The sequence below is a fragment of the Emericellopsis atlantica genome (assembly GCF_019669845.1).
Source record: "Emericellopsis atlantica unplaced genomic scaffold F5Z01scaffold_5, whole genome shotgun sequence".
Classification (NCBI taxonomy): domain Eukaryota; kingdom Fungi; phylum Ascomycota; class Sordariomycetes; order Hypocreales; family Bionectriaceae; genus Emericellopsis; species Emericellopsis atlantica.
Window position 1 is genome coordinate 682,066 of NW_025764707.1, and position 18,244 is coordinate 700,309.

Consider the following 18,244-nt stretch of genomic DNA (forward strand, 5'->3'; position numbering starts at 1 on the left):
GCATCACCTGAACGGACGAACCACGCAGTGGTGGGCTTGATGACGCTGTGCGAGTACCTACGCTCGATGGATATGAGCATGTGCGATTTTGCTGCCATAAATATGCCTGATTCTCACCCGCGATATACACGATATATGTTTACCGCCACTCACCACGCACGTTGGTGATCCCTCATGTACATGAGGTACAGGGTGACCATGTCAGTCTGGACTCTGGACTTTTGATCCGATCCACCGTATCTTGAGGGACTATGATAGAAGTAGCCTAGCCCAAGCCGTTTTAGGCCAATCGCTCCTGCCGCAGCGCACCTCAGCCATCGATAGAGCGAATTTGGCGGATGCCTGCCTGCTTCGAGCCCTCGACTATGTTTTTCCCGCCCAACTTCACTCGACTGCTCACACGACGAGAAGCGTGAGAATATCACAGCCTACTCACTCACCAGGTCGCCAATCGCTTGCTTCTGGGCTTCCTTGCCTCCCGTCCACGCCCTGCCCTGTCATGTGGCTCTCTAGAGGAGCCGCTCGATGACAGTAGGAGGAGCACCTGCGCGCCTGGAGGGGCCGGCTTCGGCAACGTCAAGTGACCGAAACGCGGGCGCATCAAAGATCAGCGCCATGAACCCCCCCTATGTGGCAGTCGACGCGGCGTCCACTCCGCCGCCGGGCAAGTCCAGCATACGTGAGTGCCATATACACAGGCGCAGCCGAGCGCAAGACTGACAATTGCCAGCATGCCTGGTCTGCCGCTCAAGGAAGGTGAGTGAGCACGATGACGCGCGACAGATGAGATGGATGGGATTGAGGCTGATGTGTGACAGGTCCGGTGTGACAAGACACTGCCAGAGTGCCGCAATTGCGAGCGCTTGGGTGTCAAGTGTCCGCGGTACAACGTGGACACGCAGACCATCTCCCGCAGCGAGATCAACAAGTCGGCAGAGGACATCTTCAAAGCCGCCGGCGTGGAGAAGCGACGGGTGGGCTCGTGCGAGGAATGTAGGAACTCCAAGCACCGCTGCACACGCACGCGACCATCGTGCAGGAGATGCATCACCAAGGGCCTGCCGTGTTCTTATCCAGACAAGGCGGACAGGCATGACGCAAGTCGATCGGTCCAAGACTCGCCTGAGCCGTCTCCAGTGTCGCTAGGTCAACATACAGCGACGCAAGGCACGACCCCATATGAGACAAGTTATGCGGTGCCCCAAGGGCAAGGCACCGGATGGGACCAGTCAGTTGCGCTTGATGATGTGAGATATCGGCCAGTACTAATGTCCTCCCAGAAGACTATACACGGATACGTTGCCTGAGGACCGCACACTGCGCACCGAGTTGGTCGAAACCTTTTTTGATCGCTCGCATTCTCTGAGATGCCTGGGCTTCCTCCATCGCGAGACATTTTTGCACTCTCTGGAGCGGGAGAGCGTCGTGCAAGACTACGGACAACCCCTCTTGTATGCCATGTGTGCGTTGGGCGCGAGGTGAGTTTGGGGATGCTGCGCAATGTGGCCGGTCTGTACTAACCGAGCAGGCACCTTCACTTTGATAGCATCGCCGAAGGGAAACCCGTGGCAGCTGAGTCGCAAGGCGTACCAGGGGCACTTTGGGCCGAGCGAGCCCGCAGGGATGTCCTCATGGATGTGGCCTCGCCCAGTGTTAACCATATCATGGTAAGTCGGTCTTGGGTATCTCTAATGGACTAGCTAATGTCGATAGGCAATGGTGCTGTTGTGTGACTACGGCGTGCGCTCGGACCAGAACTCCATGGTCTTCGTCCTCGTTGCCTTTCTGTACCGCGTCATCCGTCTGCACGGGCTGGATAGTGTCGATGTCCATGAAAACCTGCAAGACTATGACGCTGCCCGCCAGAGGGAGGTCGAGACGAGACTCGTATGGGCTTGCTACTTTATTGACCTTTTCACGGCGACGGGCGTCGAAAAGAATGCCTGTTGGCATGGAGAACCGACCCTTCCATTGCCCATCCTGGACCGTACTCATGTCACCCACTACGTCCAAGCCCGGCATACCCTCAAGTCGATCGATGCCAACGGGGTGCATGCGGCTTTGAATGACCTGGACCTCTCCGGCATCCTGGTTCTTGTCGTTCGGTTGCGCCGCACCAGCCTTCGCCTCATCCGCACACACGCTCAAGATCTGGACATGCCCATATGGAATCCTGCATCGCCCTTTTTGCAGAACATACAAAGGCTCGACGAGATATACCAGAACCTGCCCCCACGGTACCAGCTGACCGACGCCAACATACCTATTCTTAGAGAGCGGCGCATCCTCGGTGGCGTCTTCCTTCTGCATTTTATGCTGCATGCCGTGGCATCTGACTTGACGAGGATATCTCTCCCCGGCTTCAACTTCCCTCTGGCCCCCATCTTCAACTCGGCCACCTCCGAATTCCGCTCGCACTGCCAGGAACGGTGTAGGCATCACGCGCGGCAGACGACGAACCTCATCCGGCAAGGCCTGAGTATTGGTCGCGGCGCCTTTGATGATATTTACGCCGCGGATGCCGCCCTCGAAGCCGCCAAGATCCAAATCATCTATGCTGCTACCGTGAACCAGTCGCCCGAGGTCATTCAGGAGACACGAGACAATCTCACGAATGTGCTGTACTTTTACGACCTGTTTCACAAGGGCAAGAGTGGGACAAGTCAATATGTAAATGGTGCCCGTCTGGAGCTCGGTTCTGTGCTAACGATTGTAGATCCGAACGGTGATGCCGCTTTGCTTTCTCTTTGGGTTCCGCGACGTCGCTGAACCATACCGACGCCGGGGATAGTAAGTACAATTGACAATGTGCTTTGCTTTGATACTGATGCCGTACAGCGCCGACGACAACGAGGCCGAGGTCATCGGCTCGGCGGATATCGATCACCTCTCTCGTTTCGCCCCGTTCCGGCGCGCCAGATCGGAACTCAAGGCCAGCTCGGTGCAGAGCCCCGTGAGCTCGTCTTCAAGGCACACCCACCCGTCTCCGGCAAGGCAGGATAGCAGGACTCTGCCGCCTCTCATGGTACCCCCCACGACGGTGCCCAATACTCCCCAAAGCCAGCCGCGCCATACGCAAATGCTGCCCGTCTTGCGACCTGCGTACAGCTCCTTCGCGCCACCTGATCCTGTGGTCGTGGACCAGAATTACTATCCAGTCCAGAGCACGCTGCCGCCCATTAACTCGCAGATGATGAGCATGGTGTCAGACACGATGGTTGGGCAGCCGACCATGGACGACTACATCCGCACAGCCGGCGACATGGCGGGCTACCTGACATGGGACCAGATGGAGATACCAGCGTCGCTGAACTATGCCAACTTTTTCCCTGATGGGTAAGGCTCCTTCATGCGGGTGGGACGACTTTCTTCAAGAGTTCTGGGGTGATCTCGGGTCGGCCAATGTACTTGATCCAGGCATATGGGTCTTCCATCTCGTCGAGCAGGGCGTGTTGGCTGCCCACGTCCGGGACAGGATACTCGCCGGCGACACCGACAACACCGACGTCATCCTTGTACTCTTGCCAGAGCTGCATCATCTCGTCGAACACTTGGGGGTGTTCCTGGCACAGGTCGTTTGTCTCGCCTGGATCGTCCCGAATGTTGAAGAGCTCCCATCGCTGAGGCCCCCTGGGCGCCGGCACAAAGGTGACTTTCCAGTCGCCCCTCCTCAACGCGCCGGAGCCTGCGCACTCGAAACCCATGACATAGTCTGGACCGTGGACGCTGGGCTTCTCCGCCCTTGCCGTGTCGTTGAGCAGGGACAGGAACTTGACCCAGCTACGGCCCCTGACGGGGGCGATCTGTCGCCCTTTATATTCCGTACCGGGGTGCTTCACCTGCGCGAGATCCAATATTGTTGGCACAACGTCCATGACGCTGCAGAACGCATCGGTGATCACCCCCGCGCTGCCCTTGGCGCCCATGGGAGGCTTGACCACCAAGGGCACGCGACACCCGCCCTCTGTGGAGTGCATCTTGAACAAGCGGGATGGGGCGGTGGCGGCCTGCGCCCAGCGGCACCCATACCACACGAAGCTGTTTCCCCTTCCAATGTTGTCGAGGCTGTTGTCATAGTACTTGTGGACGTGGGCTTGGATACTTTCGCCCACGATTGGCTGTGCCTCATAGCTGGCGCCTTCGGCGCCATTGTCACTCATAAAGAGGATGAAGGTGTTGTCGTACTCCCCAGTGGCCTTGAGGTGGTCTAGCACCCGACCAATGTTCCAGTCCATGCGGTCGACCATACCGGCGTACACCTCCATGGCGCGACAAGAAGCTTGCCGGATCTCCTCGGGGAGTTCGTTCCAATTCTCGTTGGTCCCGTCTGTCATGACCATGGGGTGGGGCTTGACGCCTGGCTCGACCATGCCGAGCTTCTTGAGGCTCTCCAGCCTCTCCAGTCGAAGTGCATCCGGACCGGCGTCGTATCGACCGCGATACTTGTCGCAGACGTCCTTGGGCGCCTGCATGGGCCAGTGAGGCGCAGTGAAAGGCAGATAGGCGAAGAAGGGTTTGGATTTGGCCTCCTCGTCGCGCTCCTCTAGGTACGAGATCATCTTGTCGGCATAGGCGTCGCTGCTATACCAGCCGTCGGGCAGCCTAGGCAGGTAATGGTCGTCTTCGACATGGAGTGCCCGGGTCGCCGTCTCAAAGAACTTTTCCGGCTCCGTCGTCGGGTCATCGTACTGAGGCTCATAGGCATAATGGTTGGCGCAGCCGGGCAACAGTGCGTACGACCTCTGGAACCCGCGAGCGATGGGGTGATGTTCCGGCTTCAGGCCGAGATGCCACTTGCCGGACATGAGGGTCAGGTAGCCTCCCTCGGACAACAGCTCTGGGAGGGCCACAACGCGCTCGTTGAGATAGCCTTCGTGACCGGGCGCGTGTGCGTGTGCTGGCGAGTTGCGTGTGATCTCCTGCAGCTGTCCTAGGCCGGCGATGTGGTGGTCGGTCCCCGTCATCAGCATGGACCGTGTGGGCGAACACGCGGCGGCCACATGGTAGTTGTTGAAGCGTATGGCCTCGGCAGCTAGGGCATCGATGTGAGGTGTCTGGATCTCGGAGCCAAAGCAGCCGCAGTCGCTGAAGCCGAGGTCGTCTGCGACGATGACGAGGAAGTTGGGCCTCTTGGCGCTGCCGGACGACATGACGAGAGTTCCTGGCAATGACAACGGTGGACTTGCGTGTGTGGAAGGCACCCACAGAGCGGCTACGGCTACATATTTATGATCGTCATCCTAGGCGAAACAACCGGACCGCAGGTGTCATCCCCACTTGGCAACGGAAGTCGCTGGCTAGGCAAGGCAGGCTAGGTTTCGGGATGGTGGGTGGCTGGCTAGGCGCGTACATACCAAGTAGTAGATGCTGGCAGGTGTCAAGCGGGTTACTTTTATTCATTATCTTTCCGAAGATTTGACTTTGTTGCTGGGGCTGGGCAGCACGTCATTCGCTCGTGAGCATCGGGAGACGCATTCACAACAAGGTCAAGGGTTCTGGGAGGCTGCACCAGGGACGAGCAGCAGCAGCGGTATCTAGGTTCCCCGCAGGAAATGGCGCTGCGCTCAGTGGCCCGTCTGAAGCCACTGCCGGCCGTTATCGTCAAACAGACAACATGCCATGATGCACGCCGAGTCAGAGGCGCGCGCAAGTCGGCCTGGGCCTGCAAGTACCGGCGGGAGGGAGTGGAAGTGGCATCCATCCATCCGCGTGCGACGGGTCTCGCTCTGGGCGACAGGCGCATCCGGGCTCCGGTTCGCTGCGTCTAGCGTGGAATGGGACCCAACATGGTGAGGAGGAGGAGGAGGAGGAGGGAGAGGAGGAGTCGCAGCTCACATGGAGTGGGCTGGCGAGAAGCGGTGGGTCAGCAGGGATCGGTAAGGAATCTAACCTACCTTAATCAATTGTATATATATGACCTTGAAGCGCCCACCTCTTCTCTTCTGACGATGCGCAGACACGGATGGCAGGCGATGAATGTGGCCTCGCGATCAAGATGCTTGCGCGGCGAGTCTCCACGACTCCACCATCTACGTCGACACTGCAGAGCCGACTAATAATAACCTGACGAGACCGCAGCCCCAAACTGAAAAGACTCGCTGTCTCGAGAGGCACTGCATGGGAAGAAGGGATGGGCTCACGTATTGCGTGCTCGCAAGGGAGGATGAGCGATTCTCGAACACCAGACCAGACCTGGGGAGAATGAGGGGAAGTCCGCCATTCCGCTCAATGACGCTGTCGGGCTCGGCTCTATTCCATCTACCTTATTAGTTGGGGGGGCGCTATCGAAGGCGGCGGCGAACCCAGAAAACTCGACTCGACTCGCAGGAAGCCGGGCGTCTCGTCTCCCCCTCATCTTTTGCCTCATCCTCACTCGACCATTGAACCTCACGACGTCCAGCTTGTGTGATGAGCCACATCGTCTCGCGCCCTACCGACGCCGAATTGAATTGATCTGCGCATGCATGCAGCAGCGGACGAGCAAGCCATGGCCAAAGACGATGTGTCTGCTCGTCCGCAGCGGCTTAGCGCGCGCGCGCGCCTCGGGCACTTTAACAAGATGCTCGTCTTCATCATGCTGTACGACTTGGCCTCTTGAACCCCAGAATGAATGAACCATGTCTGACAGGGCAGCTACCTCGCGTGCTGCGCGCTCAACTACGGCTACGACGTTGGCACCTTTTCCGGCGTCCAGGCCATGCAGAGCTTCCAGCGCGAGTTTGGCGCGTACAACCCCGACACGGGCCTGTGGGCGCTGCCGGGCTGGCTGTCGAGCGTCATGACGGCGACGCCGTTCTTTGGCAAGGCGATTGTGTGTGCTTGAACCTGGTGCTCGATCTTGGACTGGAACGAGACGGTTGACCAGTTATCTCTCTACTAGGGCTGCATCGGCGCTGGATGGATTGCCGAGCGATGGGGCCGCAAAATGGCCATTCTTGGTCTCTGCATCGCGTCTGTCATGTGAGAGTTACCATTTTTTTTCTCTTGTGCAAGTACTGATCCCCAGGACAGCGGTGCCGTGCTGCAGGTCACGGCGACGACGGCGGCGCAGTTCACCGTCGGACGCATCATCTGCTACGGCATGACGGGCATGGCCATTGTCGTGGTGCCCATCTACCAGGCGGAGACGTCGCCTCGCGTGCTGCGCGGCATGTTTGGCTCGACGATCCAGGTCATGATTGTGTTTGGCCAGCTCATCGCCACCCTCATCGCCTTTGGCACGCAGCACATCCCCGACCGGAAGGGGTGGCAGATCCCCATTGGGCTGCAGCTCCTCGTGCCCGCCGTCATCTCTGCGCTTCTGCCGCTGCTGCCAGAGAGTCCGCGCTGGCTGCTGAGCCGGGGCCGCAGAGCGGACGCCGTGGTCGAGCTGCGCAAGCTACGGGCCGGCAAGGGTGAGGAGGCCATCCAGCTGGAGATTGAAGCCATCGCGTACGCCCACGCCCACGAGGAAAGGGGCACCTGGCGCGAGGTCTTTGACGCGAGTAACAGGACCCGGACGGGGGTCGCCATCCTCGCGATGCTGGGGCAGCAGATCACCGGCCAGGCGTTCCCTTCCCAGTATGGCGTGCTGTTCTACCAGTCGCAGGGCTTCCGGTCGCAGGCGTTTCTCTTCAATGTCATCTCCAACGTTGTGAGCATCACCGCCGTGGCCATTACGTGGTTCTACGTCGATGCCGTCGGGCGTAGACCCGTCTTGCTGCTTGGCGGTTCGCTCATGGGCGCGTGGCTGTATGTCATGGGCGGCATTGGGACCATGCCCAAGGACAGCCTCAACGTCCACGAGAGGGACCTGATTGTGACGTCGCTCATGATGTTCTCCTTCTTCTACAACCTCTCCTGGGCGCCTGTGTAAGCCAAGACCTATCTCTTCTTCTCCTCTGCTGTCCATGCTCATCCGTGTCTGTACAGATCCTTTGTCATCGTCTCCGAAGCAGCCGCCCTGCGCGTCAAGGAGAAGACGAACCTGCTCGCGTGCGTCATCTCGGTCCTGACCACCTTTGTCACCTCCTTTACCGTGCCGTACCTCATCAACGAACAGTACGCCAACCTCGGCGGCAAGGTCGGCTTCATCTACGGCTCGACCAACTTCTTCATGGTCGCGCTCACCTGGCTCTTTATCCCCGAGCTCAAGGGGCGCACGCTCGAAGAGGTCGACCAGCTGTTTGCGAGCGGCGCCCCTCTGCGGCACTTTGGCCGGTTGACGACGAGGACGGCCGAGGAGGTCTACCGCGTCGAGGTCGCGCGCGGCAAGGGAGATGACGCTGTTGGGAACGAGGGGATAATAGGGGAGGGATCTCGCAGTGTCTGAAGGAGGAGATGAGAATGAAGTTGCTGTTTCTTTCCATCGTCAGCTGACCCAGCCGTGTTTCATATGCATGTTCGAGTGAGTGGTCCGTATGTTTCTGTGAGATTATGTGTATGCATGTCTGATCGTGTCTTGCTGCCAGGTACTCCGTACAGCCGAGAGATTTCATCTCGTGGGGCTTGCATTAGTATCCATGTAAAGATTAATTATTTGCTTTATTATCTACCTAAGCGGTAAGGGAATACTTCCATGGCCAGCGATATGAGAATATGTACGCGAAGGATTACATATCGTCAAGCCTACATGAAGTAGGCACCATCAATGATGAACGAGAAGAAATAGAAAGGGGTATTTTTGAATTCCACAAGCCGCCAGCGTCCCTACACCTGCGTACCGAGGAAGTCGAGGATGGTGGCAAACACATCGGGGGCCGAGTACCCAAAGTGCAACCCGTGCGCCGCCTTTGGCACGACAGTGGCGTTGAAGACAGACGCCTGGGGGAACATGGGTGCAGACGCCTGGATGAGGTTGTCAAATTTGCCATCAACGGGCGCGGTGCCCATGCAGTCACCGCCGCAAAAGGGCACGTCCCGCTCGCCGGTGATGATCATGCACGGGCCGGCAAAGGCATTGATCTCACCCGTGCCGACGCCGACGGTGAGGAGCTCCCCCGTGGTATGCGGCTGAGCGTGTGCAAAGCCAAAATCGAGAATATCCGGGTCAAATTCGCCGCCGGGGGGCAAAAAGGCAATGTGGACGCCGACAGCGCTGCCGGCGGCGATGTAGCCCTCTTCGTACCGTGCGGCCAGGGCGGCGACCTCGCGGACGGGGACAAAGTTGGCGCCGAGGGCGAATTGGCCCAGAAAGTCGGAGATCTGGCTGAAGCCGGTGAGGACGATGCCCTGGCTGATTTTTGGGTCGTCGTTGACGAGGTTGTACGTGATGGCGGACCCAAACGAGTGGCCGAGGTGGACGATGGAGTGGTAGGGCGTGGGGATGTCGCAGACCTTGCCGGCGCGCAGACGCTTGGTGAGGGCCTTGAGGGCGGCCACCTCGAGGGCGAGCTGGGTCTCGTTGACGGTGTCGTCGGGGTGCGTGGACATGCCGACGCCCAGGCGGTCCCAGGTCAGGGTCGAGTAGCCGTGGACATCGACGGCCTCGGCGACGTAGCTGTACTTGGGGGCCTGGAAGGGGAGGTCCCAGTAGGACCTGTCAAAGCCGACGCCGTGCGTCATGACCTGGAGGGTGTGGCCTGGGCCGTCGTCTGGCTCGCAGTATGTGGTCTGGAGCACGTAGTGCCCTGATACCTTGGCGGTCTGTCCATTTATGTGTCAGCCCTTCTGATGGCTCGCTTGCTGAGGAGTATCAGGGGTACTTACACCAGTTGTGAGTGCGCCTGGAAAGTTGGCGCCCTGCTGGGCCAGGTTGAGATAGAAGTTGGTCACGTCAATCTCTGTGGTCGGCGGCTCGAGGTCGAAGACCATGTTCTCCGCGGAGATGGAGACGGGCACCTTGATATCGTGACACTTGCGCGCCAGTGCCAGTGTCGCTGTGCTCACCACCGCCAGGAGAGTTGTCGACTTCATGTTGTTGACCGCTAAGGAGGATGAGAGGAGTGGCAGTTGGGGGATTAAAGAGAGTGGGCCAGCTGACTGAGAAGAGGAGAGAGACGATCTTCGGATGGCGGGAGAGGCGATCGACTTATTCAACGGGGATGTCGAGAGCTTATTATACCTAGCCGTCGATAGACTAGCCGAGTTGCTGTTGGTCGTGCAGTTTGTCTCGGCTGGCGATGCGAGTCTAGTCTTGGACGGCCGTCCGCACTCTGTCCTCTCAGGAGTCCAGGATAGGGCCACATCGTCGTGCCCCCTACCTGTGCCCTCATCTCCCGATGTTCTTGTCGCCGCTGGAGATCCGCGCGGGACACCCTTGGGTACATGGCGCTAGAGTTGACAAACAGCTTGGCATCACTACGCGGTGCTGTCTGCAAGGAAAGCCGATGTGTGCGGGTCTCAGCCCCTCCCGCTCTGCCGCTGAGCTTGGATCAATCTAAATGAATAGTGACTGGAGTTGAGATTGCGATTGAGATTCCCATCTGTTTGACACTCTCGGCCTTGACGACGGTCTCTGTGGGACCTGGGTGAACCGTGGACGTGGTCGCGGGCCAGGGAGCCCAAGTGGCCAGTTCGCATGTGAGATCTGGGATCGTGTGATAACTGACAGACAGTTCATTTTCTCTTCTCCAATCTGTGATGACAAGTGCCGGATCCTGTACGGTCCGGAGATATACGGTAGTCGTGTCCACCTAGTGCATGCCCGACAACAAGTTGGTTTGGAGTTCAGAGCGCGCTCGTGCAGTGCTCCAAGAGCAGTCTCCTCATCTCTCCTCACGCGTACAGTGGCAAGACCAACGTGATTGCTTTTGCTGGCTCGCGCTCCATGTCCAGAGGCAGCAAAATTGCCCGAGCAGAGCGGAGGAGGATATGTGTGTCTCAGTCCCTAGCGCCTGGGGATCGGCGGGATTAATGAGGATATGCAGATCTGCCGTTGGCCGCGCGCCGGGCTGGGTGTCAAATTGTCATTGCGTCCCCCGGGGAGTGGATCGCGAGAAAAAGCAAGAGTCGGCGTTTGTGTCTTTGTGACCTCGGCTGGTTGGTGACGGGGCAGCTGGATGCGGAGGAGAAAGGACAGGGTGACTGCGTTCAGGCCCTTTGATGGATAATGATCGAGGGGTCTTCTGCCGGCATCAGCTATTCATGATGAACGATGAACTTTTGGCCGATGCATCCTGCGGCGCGGTGATTTGATAGATGGACATCGTCGAGCGGAGGTGGTCAAGGTCTTGAACGGCGCACTAACATGTGGAGGGGCAAGATTGTACTAGAGATTGTTAGTGTGCCGTCATTGAGCTCAAGCCCTGTCAGATCGGCCCTAGAGATGTCGGTTCTTCAAGCTATCGCTGGCGACACAATAGCGTCAAGTGTGGCGCCTCTGACCAATTGCTCCTTTAAATCAGACATGGTGCGGAGAGAGAGACCTGCGACTCTGGTTGAGCGGATTGGAAGTTGACAATTGCAGGATCATGGTTCACACAGAAGTTCAAGTTAGGCATCCCTCAGTCGTCACTCAGGGGAGCGGCGCATCGCCTTAACGGAGATACATCGAATACGACATGTTCTCTGTGCAAACGGAAGTAACCCCGCTAGCACGATCCTCCCCGCACTCACCACCAGACCCTGAATCTATGATGCGCTGGTCTATGGCCTCGCCGCCTCACTCTCTCGCGAGCTGCTGTCGCGCCGCTCTCGCGCTCATTCATTGCAGCTCAACTATCTAACCCAGGCGACCTTGGAGACAATCCCATTGCTACTGCAGTCATGACCAGCGCGCAGCACATCCACGTCAAGGACCTCGACGACTGGGCCAACCGCCTGCACGCGCAGCCACGACGACCGCTGCTCATACACCTCAACGCAGACACGACATGGCTCGTCCAGATCCCTTACCCGTCGTCAGCAGTCCCTCCCAGCGGTCGGACACATTACAACGTCCTCCTCGACCCGTGGCTGCAGGGACCCCAGAGTGACGTCGCCTCTTGGTTCAGCACCCAATGGCACGTTGTGCCCCCCAGCGTCGCGACAATCGCGGAGTTAAATGTCATCCTACGAGACCTCGAGGCGCGACGGGCCGACGGAAACTTCACAGGCGACAGTATGATCGACTTGGTGGCCATATCGCACGAGTTCACGGACCACTGTCACAGAGCGACGTTGGAGGAGTTACCCCAGACCACGCCCATCTTCGCCACCGACGTCGCTGCCGACCTCATACGAGGATGGGCGCACTTTGACACCGTCGTCACCACGCCTGCCCTCGGCGACGGCGTCGACTGGAAGAGGTTGACAGTCGGGAGCCTGCCGCCCTGGCTCGCCATCGGGAGGGTCACCACCCCCGGCAACGCGCTCTACTACCACTCCGCCGTCTTCATCGCCTTTGACCTCGCAGGCCAGGGAGCCGCCGAGGCCATCATCTACTCCCCCCACGGCATCGAGAGCAAGGACCTCCTCGCGCTGTCCGCGTCGGGCGTCAGCGCGCTGGCCCTGCTCCACGGCCTGCATGACGTGAGTATCTGGATGACCAAGCAGCTCAATCTCGGGGCTCTCAACGGTCTGCGTGCCGTGAGCGCCTGCGGCGCAAAGTACTGGATCGCGACGCATGACGAGGTCAAGACGGGCGGCGGTCTCATCGCGCCGTTCCTGCGGCGGGTACAGTATTCCGTCAAGGAGGCTGTGGCGCACCAGGAGAAGCAGATGCGGCAACAAGAGGGCAAGGCGCCGGACTACGAATTCGTCGAGCTGGGCGCTGGGGATGGGTTGCGATTGGACTAATGAATCTTCTCTATTCTTCAATACCCGGCAGACCGGCCTACAGCTCGTCCTTCAGCTCCAGCTCGATTTGCAGCTGCGTCACCATGCCCACACCGGCAAACATGCCCATGTACATGGCCTGCATGACGCTCTTGATCGGCGTCGCCGCGTCGCCCACCGCAAACACGCCCTTGACGCTCGTCTCGTTCATGGGCGGGTTGGCCTTGATGTCGCCGCCCGGCGTCATCTCTAGCCCCAACTGTTCGACCAGGCTGCCCGCGCGCTGCTCGACCTTGGGGTGGCTCGCGAGGAAGCCTTCCGTCTTGGTCGTCCCGTCCTCAAAGGTAATCTTGACGTGAGGGCCCTCGCCTACCAGGCTGAGATGGTCGATCACCCGGTTGTCGACGATGATCTTGGACGAGTGGATCTTGGCCTTGAGCTCGTCGACCAGCTCCGCGCGGCCGTTTGTGTAGATGATTACGTTCTTCGCCAGCCGCTTGGCCATGCGCGAGACGTGGGTGATCATGTCTGCGGGTGGCATGGGGTTCGTGGGCGCCGTCATCATGTCGTTGACGAGGAACCCAGCCGTCTCTGTGCCGCGCTCCTCAAAGCCATGGCAGAAGAGGCAGTGGAAGCTATCTCTGCCGTTAGCATCGCCGCTCTCTCAAGACACGGAGGATCAGTGTAGACGTACATGCCACGTCCCCAGCACTCCTCGTATCCCTTGACCTCATCCTCGGTCCGGTCCCGCACGCCGCTTCCCAGACCGAGCTTCTTACCGCGCCACACGGCGCCCTGTCCATCCGATACCTCAAAGGTGCCATCGTCAGCCCTTTTCACCTCCTTGATCTCAGTTGTCTGGAACTCGATACTCTTGTACCGCTTGACGAGGTCGGCCTTGGCCTTGGCCCTGAATTCAGCAGGGTCGACGTGGTCGAACCCGGGGACGTTGTGCATGTGCTTGGACACCGCGTTTCGGTACCGCCCCGAGTCGAGGACGACGGCCGTGTGTGTCTGTCGTGCGAGAGCTGTGGCGATGGACAGGCCGCCGGGGCCACCGCCGATGATGACTACGTCGAAGAGGGTCGGTGACATTTTGAGAGAGACCATGAGGCTAGCAGAGGATCTGCTTCAATTTAGGAGACCGAAGAGCAGATTGGGGGTTCTTGAAATGATTATATGACTAGAAATCCACGGGCTTCCCTGGGGAACTTATATCCCTCGAAGCTCTGCAATTCAATCCCCGGGCACTTTCTACGGAGACTTTACGGTGCCTTCGTCTTATTACTCCATATCCATCCGGAGGAACCACGCGGCCCCGCTCGGGATTCCGTCGTGGACACCGGACCTATTTAATACATAATACCCGGCAGTTGCAATCAATCAATCATCAGAGAACAGACACTCCCATGTAGGAAAAGAAAAGAAGTAAATTGAATACCAAACGCCAAATTTCCCAATTCCGTTCGCTATGCAAGATCTACACAAGACACGTGTAAATACTCAAACATGTCCACTGTACACTCGCTGTACACATCCTCCCTCGGAGGATCGCCGTCACTGGCCTGATCAATCGTCGTCGCCTAGCAACACCCAGGGACCTGCAGGATCCTGGACCTCCCGCTGTGAGGGCGAGTCGTCCAGCTCGCTGTCGGTGAAGCAGTCGTAGTCGGACAGCGAGTCGTTCATGAGGTCGGGGGGTTGCGAGGTATCGACGTCAAAGGAAGGACGGGATGTGGCGAGTTCGTAGATGACGCGCAGGGGCGCCGTCTGTTGCGATGCCCGGCGCGAGTGTGTAAATGATTGCGAAGAGGCACTGCTGGTGTTGTCCTCCTGCGAGGCCAAGTACGGGGCGAGGTCGTTGTCCGTGCCCAGGTCGGCAAAGGACAGGTTAAGGGGGAGACTCTCGTTGTATTGTTGGTCGCCGTTCCTCGACTTGTGGTGGCTGCGACGACGGGCGGGGCGGATCGAATAGGCAGGCGCCTCGTGCTGAATGTCGTTCAGGTGGATGTCCGAGTCCGTCTGTGCTTGCGCTTGCGAATCCTGCTCGTCGTAGAGAAGACCCATGCGATAGAGCTCGGCAACCTGCGCATCATCCCCCAAGGGTCCCGCCGCCATCTGCTTTACAACCTGGACGCGACTCTTGGTGCGGGCGTCGCAAAAGGCGTCTTGCCGCTCTAGGCTGGGACATCGCTGGAGCTTTCGGTCGCTGGGTAGCTCAATCTTGCTCCTGGCGAGCTCGATGGAGCTTTCGTGATTGAGGTTGGTGGTGAGACGACCTCGCTTCGACCGCCTCTGCGGGCTCTCCTCCTGGTGATGCTTCCAGCGCAGATCCGCCTCGATGTGTTGTCGCAGCCGTGCCGGGTCTTTGATATCCTGCTGGGCTCGCTTGAGGTCCTGACACTCTTCGCGGCTGGTGAAGCCGATACTCTTGCAGGGGAGCTGATCTGGATGCTCGGTGCGATACTGCTTCGCTGCAGCCCGTAGACGGTGGTTGAATGTCCGCCTGCGCTGAGAATGCTCTCGCTTATTGATAAAGTGACGATCCCCGCCTAGTAACATGGTAGGAATGTCGCCTGTTGGTGTGTCCATAGTGATGTCCATGGTGGGTGGTGTGTTGTAAATCGATGTGCTGAAGTGGGTTAACAGTCTACGGTAGGTGTCGTGATGAAAAACAACAGGGCCAGATAATCCTGAAAAGAATGCAGAGAGCGAAGCAGAGGAAGACCTGCTAGCAATCAGGGGAACAGGAACTAGGCTTATATTGAATCGATGCCTATGCTGTGTGGCAGGCGATAAGGCTCCGGCCGGCCATCAGCGTTTGGCCTAGTACGTACCGACCACTACTGGGCTCGATGGACGCGAACAAACAAGCAGAGCGGCCACCGTGGGACTCCGGAGACAAGGGCGCGTGTTGCGTGATTGGCCGGATGGGGAGTCATATGGTCGGAATTGTGCAATAAAAGCAGAAGGGTGTGGAATTACGCTGCTCGCTGGAGAGGGCGCATGACCGTGAGTCACCTATCGCGAATCGGGCCTGGGCGATGATGGTGGCATTGCCGCATGGAGGTGCCCTCGGCTTTCTGTGTGGCGCAAGCGATTCAAGGCGGCGGCCGGATGCGGTTCGACAGTGTGACTAGGCATGGCGTCACCCGCTCTAGGGGGAATCGGGGAAGCCTTGTCGTTCACAGCAGTGCCTCGAGGCCGATGGGCTTACGGATCCGTGACGAGTGAGATTGGTGCATTGATAGAAGTCTGGCGTCTCAGTTGTGTTGTGGATGGGACATGGACTGGACTCCATTTCCAGTCATCGCGCAATGCAAGATGGTCACGGGGCTCCTGCTGTCGACGTTCACAGGCCTGGGGGACTGGAGGGAAGGAAGCCTGGAGCTGAGCGTCTTACAGCGCTTGGCTTCGCTGCATCCCCCTGTAGCCCGTCTCAGCCCAGGCCTGGGTCCATCCGCCAGGCTCCAGACGGGGACTGGAGTCCAGACTGACATGCTCAGGCTGTGTGACCTTGGAGGCTTGTTTGGACATCACCAGCGGCTTCGCGCCTTGAAACCAGATCCGGTTCAGGGTCGCGCCCAACGTCATAATTGCTGGCTTGATGCAAATGGTGAAACCGCTGGTACCGCAATCAGGGCGAGGAATGCGCAAGATCACCGATGCATCCGTGAGACCGCAAGCACTCAAGGTCTGGTCTGTTATCTTCAATCTGAGCCGCTACGCTACGCTACGCATGGGTACGTACCGGAGTTGCTTGCTGATAAGAGGAAGCCCGATAAGCGCCGCCGTACCCGGTATTCTACACCCTCCATCCTCCCGCTTGCGTCGTCTGCTACCATCAACTCAAGACGCATCACCCTCACCCTATTGGACGCGCACCGTCAAAGCACACCCAGCATTCAGACAGCTCGGCATTTGCACATCATGTGCGAGACATGCACCAGCGACTTGACAGTCCCATGACAGCGGCACTCCCAACGACGCCAACAAGCACTCAATTCTTCGCAACACTCGCGACCGTCTACATCAATGGTCCAACTCCATCTTCTCAAGGTAGGTCTTGATATCAGTCGTGGCGATCCCACGCTCGTGATTGATCGTCTTCTCCCGTGGCCACGCCACTCCCCTTCCCTGCGCAAATGCGTCCCAGTACTTGAACCTACCACTAGGATTGTCCGCCATCTCCTTCTTCAGGGCCTCCAAGTCCCAGAGCTCGCACTGGAAGGATGTGCCGCACCGCGCTTCGACAAGGTCCGCCAGCTGGCCGTAGGACACTGTATCGCCTGCCGTATACACAATCCCACTCTGCTCTGCGAGCTCCTTTGGATGGAGGACGACCTCTGCCACCACGCGACCAATGTCCTCCGGCGTGGTCGCGGTGATGGTCGTATCCCAGCTCCCGAGCGCGTTGACCGTCTTCTTCTTGATGTTGACAATGTTGAACCACGGGTCAAAGAGGAAACTCATAAACACGCCCACCGAGACAATGGTCCATGTGGTCTTGTCTTGTCCGCGGAGCAACTTGCGCACGGCCAGCTGCTCGTCAAAGAGATCCTGCGAGCTGCCCTCGCCAATGACATCGTAGTCCATGCCAAACTGCCATGGAATGTACCTCTTGACGCCAGCGTCCAGGACGGCCTCCGTGATCTTGGTCTGCGTACCGGGTGGCAGGGCCATGCCAGAGCACGAGATGATGGTGTCGTACTTTTTGAAAATGGCGGAGAGCTCAGACGCAGGCGCCGCCGCCATGTCGGCACCTTCAAAGTCCGCGCCTAGGCCCTTGAGGTGGTGCACGGTACGCTTCTTCTCAGGTGCAGCCGTGTCGAGGGTGGACTGGCGCAGAAGAACAGTCAATTTGGCCTGCGAGTGTAGGGGATGCTTGGCGAGGGCTTCCACGACGGCGAGGCCCAGCTCGCCAGCGCCCAGGATGAGGATGTCCTGCTTCATTGTGACTTGTAGGGTTGCGTTATGAGGTCTCTGAGTTGATGAGCTTCATATTTTCCAATGGGCAGATACGCACAACTTATATACACAAGCGCTTTGTGGAATTTCCACAAAGTCTTTGAGGGTTCGATGTCTCTTCGCCATTGTTCCATGCGCTCTGCTGACCTGGACCCCGGATCGGCTATGCACTCTGCTGACAGCATGACGTCTTGTCGGGGTTAAGCGTTCAGGGTATGTGGGGTAAAAGCTCCGGTGAGCTGTTGCTAAACCAGGGACCACGGCTACCCTATGCCTTCTGGGTGGTCGTCGCCGCTGGTGTAGAAGTTCATACAGTATGACCGCAAAATTAGGCGAGTTTATAGTCATAATACACATCTTATAATAAATAACTTTATGCTCGTAGCTGGATACTGTGCCTTGAGAGTATCGGTGCTGCATCGAGTTAGGTGGTAGCTCGTTGCTGACGATGGGTTGTGTCTATATTACAGAAATTGTTCTGTTAACAGAAGTGCATAGTCAGGATCATGTGGTAGAATGAAACCCCCTGGAGAACTACTTCTGCGAGTGGCGCAGATATTGCCGAGACCAAGTTCCTTGCACTCAGGTAATGGACTCCGTG

General features: G+C 58.4%; 10 protein-coding genes across 10 annotated transcripts; 5 read left to right on the plus strand and 5 right to left on the minus strand.

Moving 5' to 3' along the window:
- The first annotated feature begins 364 nt into the window (after window positions 1-364).
- Window positions 365-3,607, plus strand: F5Z01DRAFT_456613 (uncharacterized protein). Its single transcript, XM_046259871.1, has 8 exons — window positions 365-679; window positions 731-756; window positions 819-1,228; window positions 1,281-1,478; window positions 1,529-1,667; window positions 1,714-2,670; window positions 2,717-2,790; window positions 2,839-3,607. Exons 1-8 carry the CDS (start codon window positions 526-528, stop codon window positions 3,338-3,340), a joined length of 2,460 nt encoding a protein of 819 aa, XP_046121098.1. The 5' UTR covers window positions 365-525; the 3' UTR covers window positions 3,341-3,607.
- F5Z01DRAFT_456658 (alkaline-phosphatase-like protein) lies at window positions 2,941-5,523 on the minus strand. Its single transcript, XM_046259874.1, has one exon. It carries the CDS (start codon window positions 5,148-5,150, stop codon window positions 3,348-3,350), a length of 1,803 nt encoding a protein of 600 aa, XP_046121099.1. The 5' UTR covers window positions 5,151-5,523; the 3' UTR covers window positions 2,941-3,347.
- An 842-nt stretch (window positions 5,524-6,365) lies between these two features.
- F5Z01DRAFT_456660 (uncharacterized protein) lies at window positions 6,366-6,952 on the plus strand. Its single transcript, XM_046259875.1, has 2 exons — window positions 6,366-6,579; window positions 6,634-6,952. Exons 1-2 carry the CDS (start codon window positions 6,461-6,463, stop codon window positions 6,821-6,823), a joined length of 309 nt encoding a protein of 102 aa, XP_046121100.1. The 5' UTR covers window positions 6,366-6,460; the 3' UTR covers window positions 6,824-6,952.
- On the plus strand, window positions 6,953-8,476 carry F5Z01DRAFT_456661 (general substrate transporter). The gene is made up of 3 exons (XM_046259876.1): window positions 6,953-7,851; window positions 7,912-8,386; window positions 8,451-8,476. Exons 1-2 carry the CDS (start codon window positions 7,082-7,084, stop codon window positions 8,309-8,311), a joined length of 1,170 nt encoding a protein of 389 aa, XP_046121101.1. The 5' UTR covers window positions 6,953-7,081; the 3' UTR covers window positions 8,312-8,386; window positions 8,451-8,476.
- Window positions 8,477-8,498: 22 nt separating this feature from the next.
- On the minus strand, window positions 8,499-10,125 carry F5Z01DRAFT_456893 (uncharacterized protein). The gene is made up of 2 exons (XM_046259878.1): window positions 9,688-10,125; window positions 8,499-9,624 (listed from the first exon to the last, which is right to left on the minus strand). The coding sequence occupies exons 1-2, from the start codon at window positions 9,892-9,894 to the stop codon at window positions 8,689-8,691; spliced, it is 1,143 nt and encodes a 380-aa protein (XP_046121102.1). The 5' UTR covers window positions 9,895-10,125; the 3' UTR covers window positions 8,499-8,688.
- Window positions 10,126-11,531: 1,406 nt separating this feature from the next.
- On the plus strand, window positions 11,532-12,966 carry F5Z01DRAFT_456714 (uncharacterized protein). The gene has a single exon (XM_046259877.1). The coding sequence runs from the start codon at window positions 11,686-11,688 to the stop codon at window positions 12,694-12,696; it is 1,011 nt and encodes a 336-aa protein (XP_046121103.1). The 5' UTR covers window positions 11,532-11,685; the 3' UTR covers window positions 12,697-12,966.
- On the minus strand, window positions 12,734-13,770 carry F5Z01DRAFT_671622 (uncharacterized protein; the record flags this gene model as incomplete). Its single annotated transcript, XM_046264722.1, has 2 exons — window positions 12,734-13,310; window positions 13,370-13,770. 2 exons carry the CDS (start codon window positions 13,768-13,770, stop codon window positions 12,734-12,736), a joined length of 978 nt encoding a protein of 325 aa, XP_046121104.1.
- A 244-nt stretch (window positions 13,771-14,014) lies between these two features.
- On the minus strand, window positions 14,015-15,619 carry F5Z01DRAFT_456622 (uncharacterized protein). Its single transcript, XM_046259873.1, has one exon. The coding sequence runs from the start codon at window positions 15,277-15,279 to the stop codon at window positions 14,245-14,247; it is 1,035 nt and encodes a 344-aa protein (XP_046121105.1). The 5' UTR covers window positions 15,280-15,619; the 3' UTR covers window positions 14,015-14,244.
- A 380-nt stretch (window positions 15,620-15,999) lies between these two features.
- On the plus strand, window positions 16,000-16,644 carry F5Z01DRAFT_633946 (uncharacterized protein; the record flags this gene model as incomplete). The annotated part of the gene is made up of 1 exon (XM_046262004.1): window positions 16,000-16,644. One exon carries the CDS (start codon window positions 16,000-16,002, stop codon window positions 16,642-16,644), a length of 645 nt encoding a protein of 214 aa, XP_046121106.1.
- Window positions 16,645-16,675: 31 nt separating this feature from the next.
- On the minus strand, window positions 16,676-18,001 carry F5Z01DRAFT_456620 (uncharacterized protein). Its single transcript, XM_046259872.1, has one exon. It carries the CDS (start codon window positions 17,626-17,628, stop codon window positions 16,708-16,710), a length of 921 nt encoding a protein of 306 aa, XP_046121107.1. The 5' UTR covers window positions 17,629-18,001; the 3' UTR covers window positions 16,676-16,707.
- Window positions 18,002-18,244: the final 243 nt, after the last annotated feature.

Excerpts from the sequence above, each read along its gene's own strand:
- F5Z01DRAFT_456613 (XM_046259871.1), top strand. The coding sequence starts at position 526 with ATGACAGTAGGAGGAGCACCTGCGCGCCTGGAGGGGCCGGCTTCGGCA. Across the intron at positions 680-730 it reads GCCGGGCAAGTCCAGCATAC|CATGCCTGGTCTGCCGCTCA; the intron begins GTGAGTGCCATA and ends GACAATTGCCAG. Across the intron at positions 2,791-2,838 it reads CCATACCGACGCCGGGGATA|CGCCGACGACAACGAGGCCG; the intron begins GTAAGTACAATT and ends GATGCCGTACAG.
- F5Z01DRAFT_456658 (XM_046259874.1), bottom strand. The coding sequence starts at position 5,150 with ATGTCGTCCGGCAGCGCCAAGAGGCCCAACTTCCTCGTCATCGTCGCA.
- F5Z01DRAFT_456660 (XM_046259875.1), top strand. The coding sequence starts at position 6,461 with ATGCATGCAGCAGCGGACGAGCAAGCCATGGCCAAAGACGATGTGTCT. Across the intron at positions 6,580-6,633 it reads ATGCTCGTCTTCATCATGCT|CTACCTCGCGTGCTGCGCGC; the intron begins GTACGACTTGGC and ends CTGACAGGGCAG.
- F5Z01DRAFT_456661 (XM_046259876.1), top strand. The coding sequence starts at position 7,082 with ATGACGGGCATGGCCATTGTCGTGGTGCCCATCTACCAGGCGGAGACG. Across the intron at positions 7,852-7,911 it reads AACCTCTCCTGGGCGCCTGT|ATCCTTTGTCATCGTCTCCG; the intron begins GTAAGCCAAGAC and ends GTGTCTGTACAG.
- F5Z01DRAFT_456893 (XM_046259878.1), bottom strand. The coding sequence starts at position 9,894 with ATGAAGTCGACAACTCTCCTGGCGGTGGTGAGCACAGCGACACTGGCA. Across the intron at positions 9,625-9,687 it reads CAGGCGCACTCACAACTGGT|ACCGCCAAGGTATCAGGGCA; the intron begins GTAAGTACCCCT and ends ATAAATGGACAG.
- F5Z01DRAFT_456714 (XM_046259877.1), top strand. The coding sequence starts at position 11,686 with ATGACCAGCGCGCAGCACATCCACGTCAAGGACCTCGACGACTGGGCC.
- F5Z01DRAFT_456622 (XM_046259873.1), bottom strand. The coding sequence starts at position 15,279 with ATGGACATCACTATGGACACACCAACAGGCGACATTCCTACCATGTTA.
- F5Z01DRAFT_456620 (XM_046259872.1), bottom strand. The coding sequence starts at position 17,628 with ATGAAGCAGGACATCCTCATCCTGGGCGCTGGCGAGCTGGGCCTCGCC.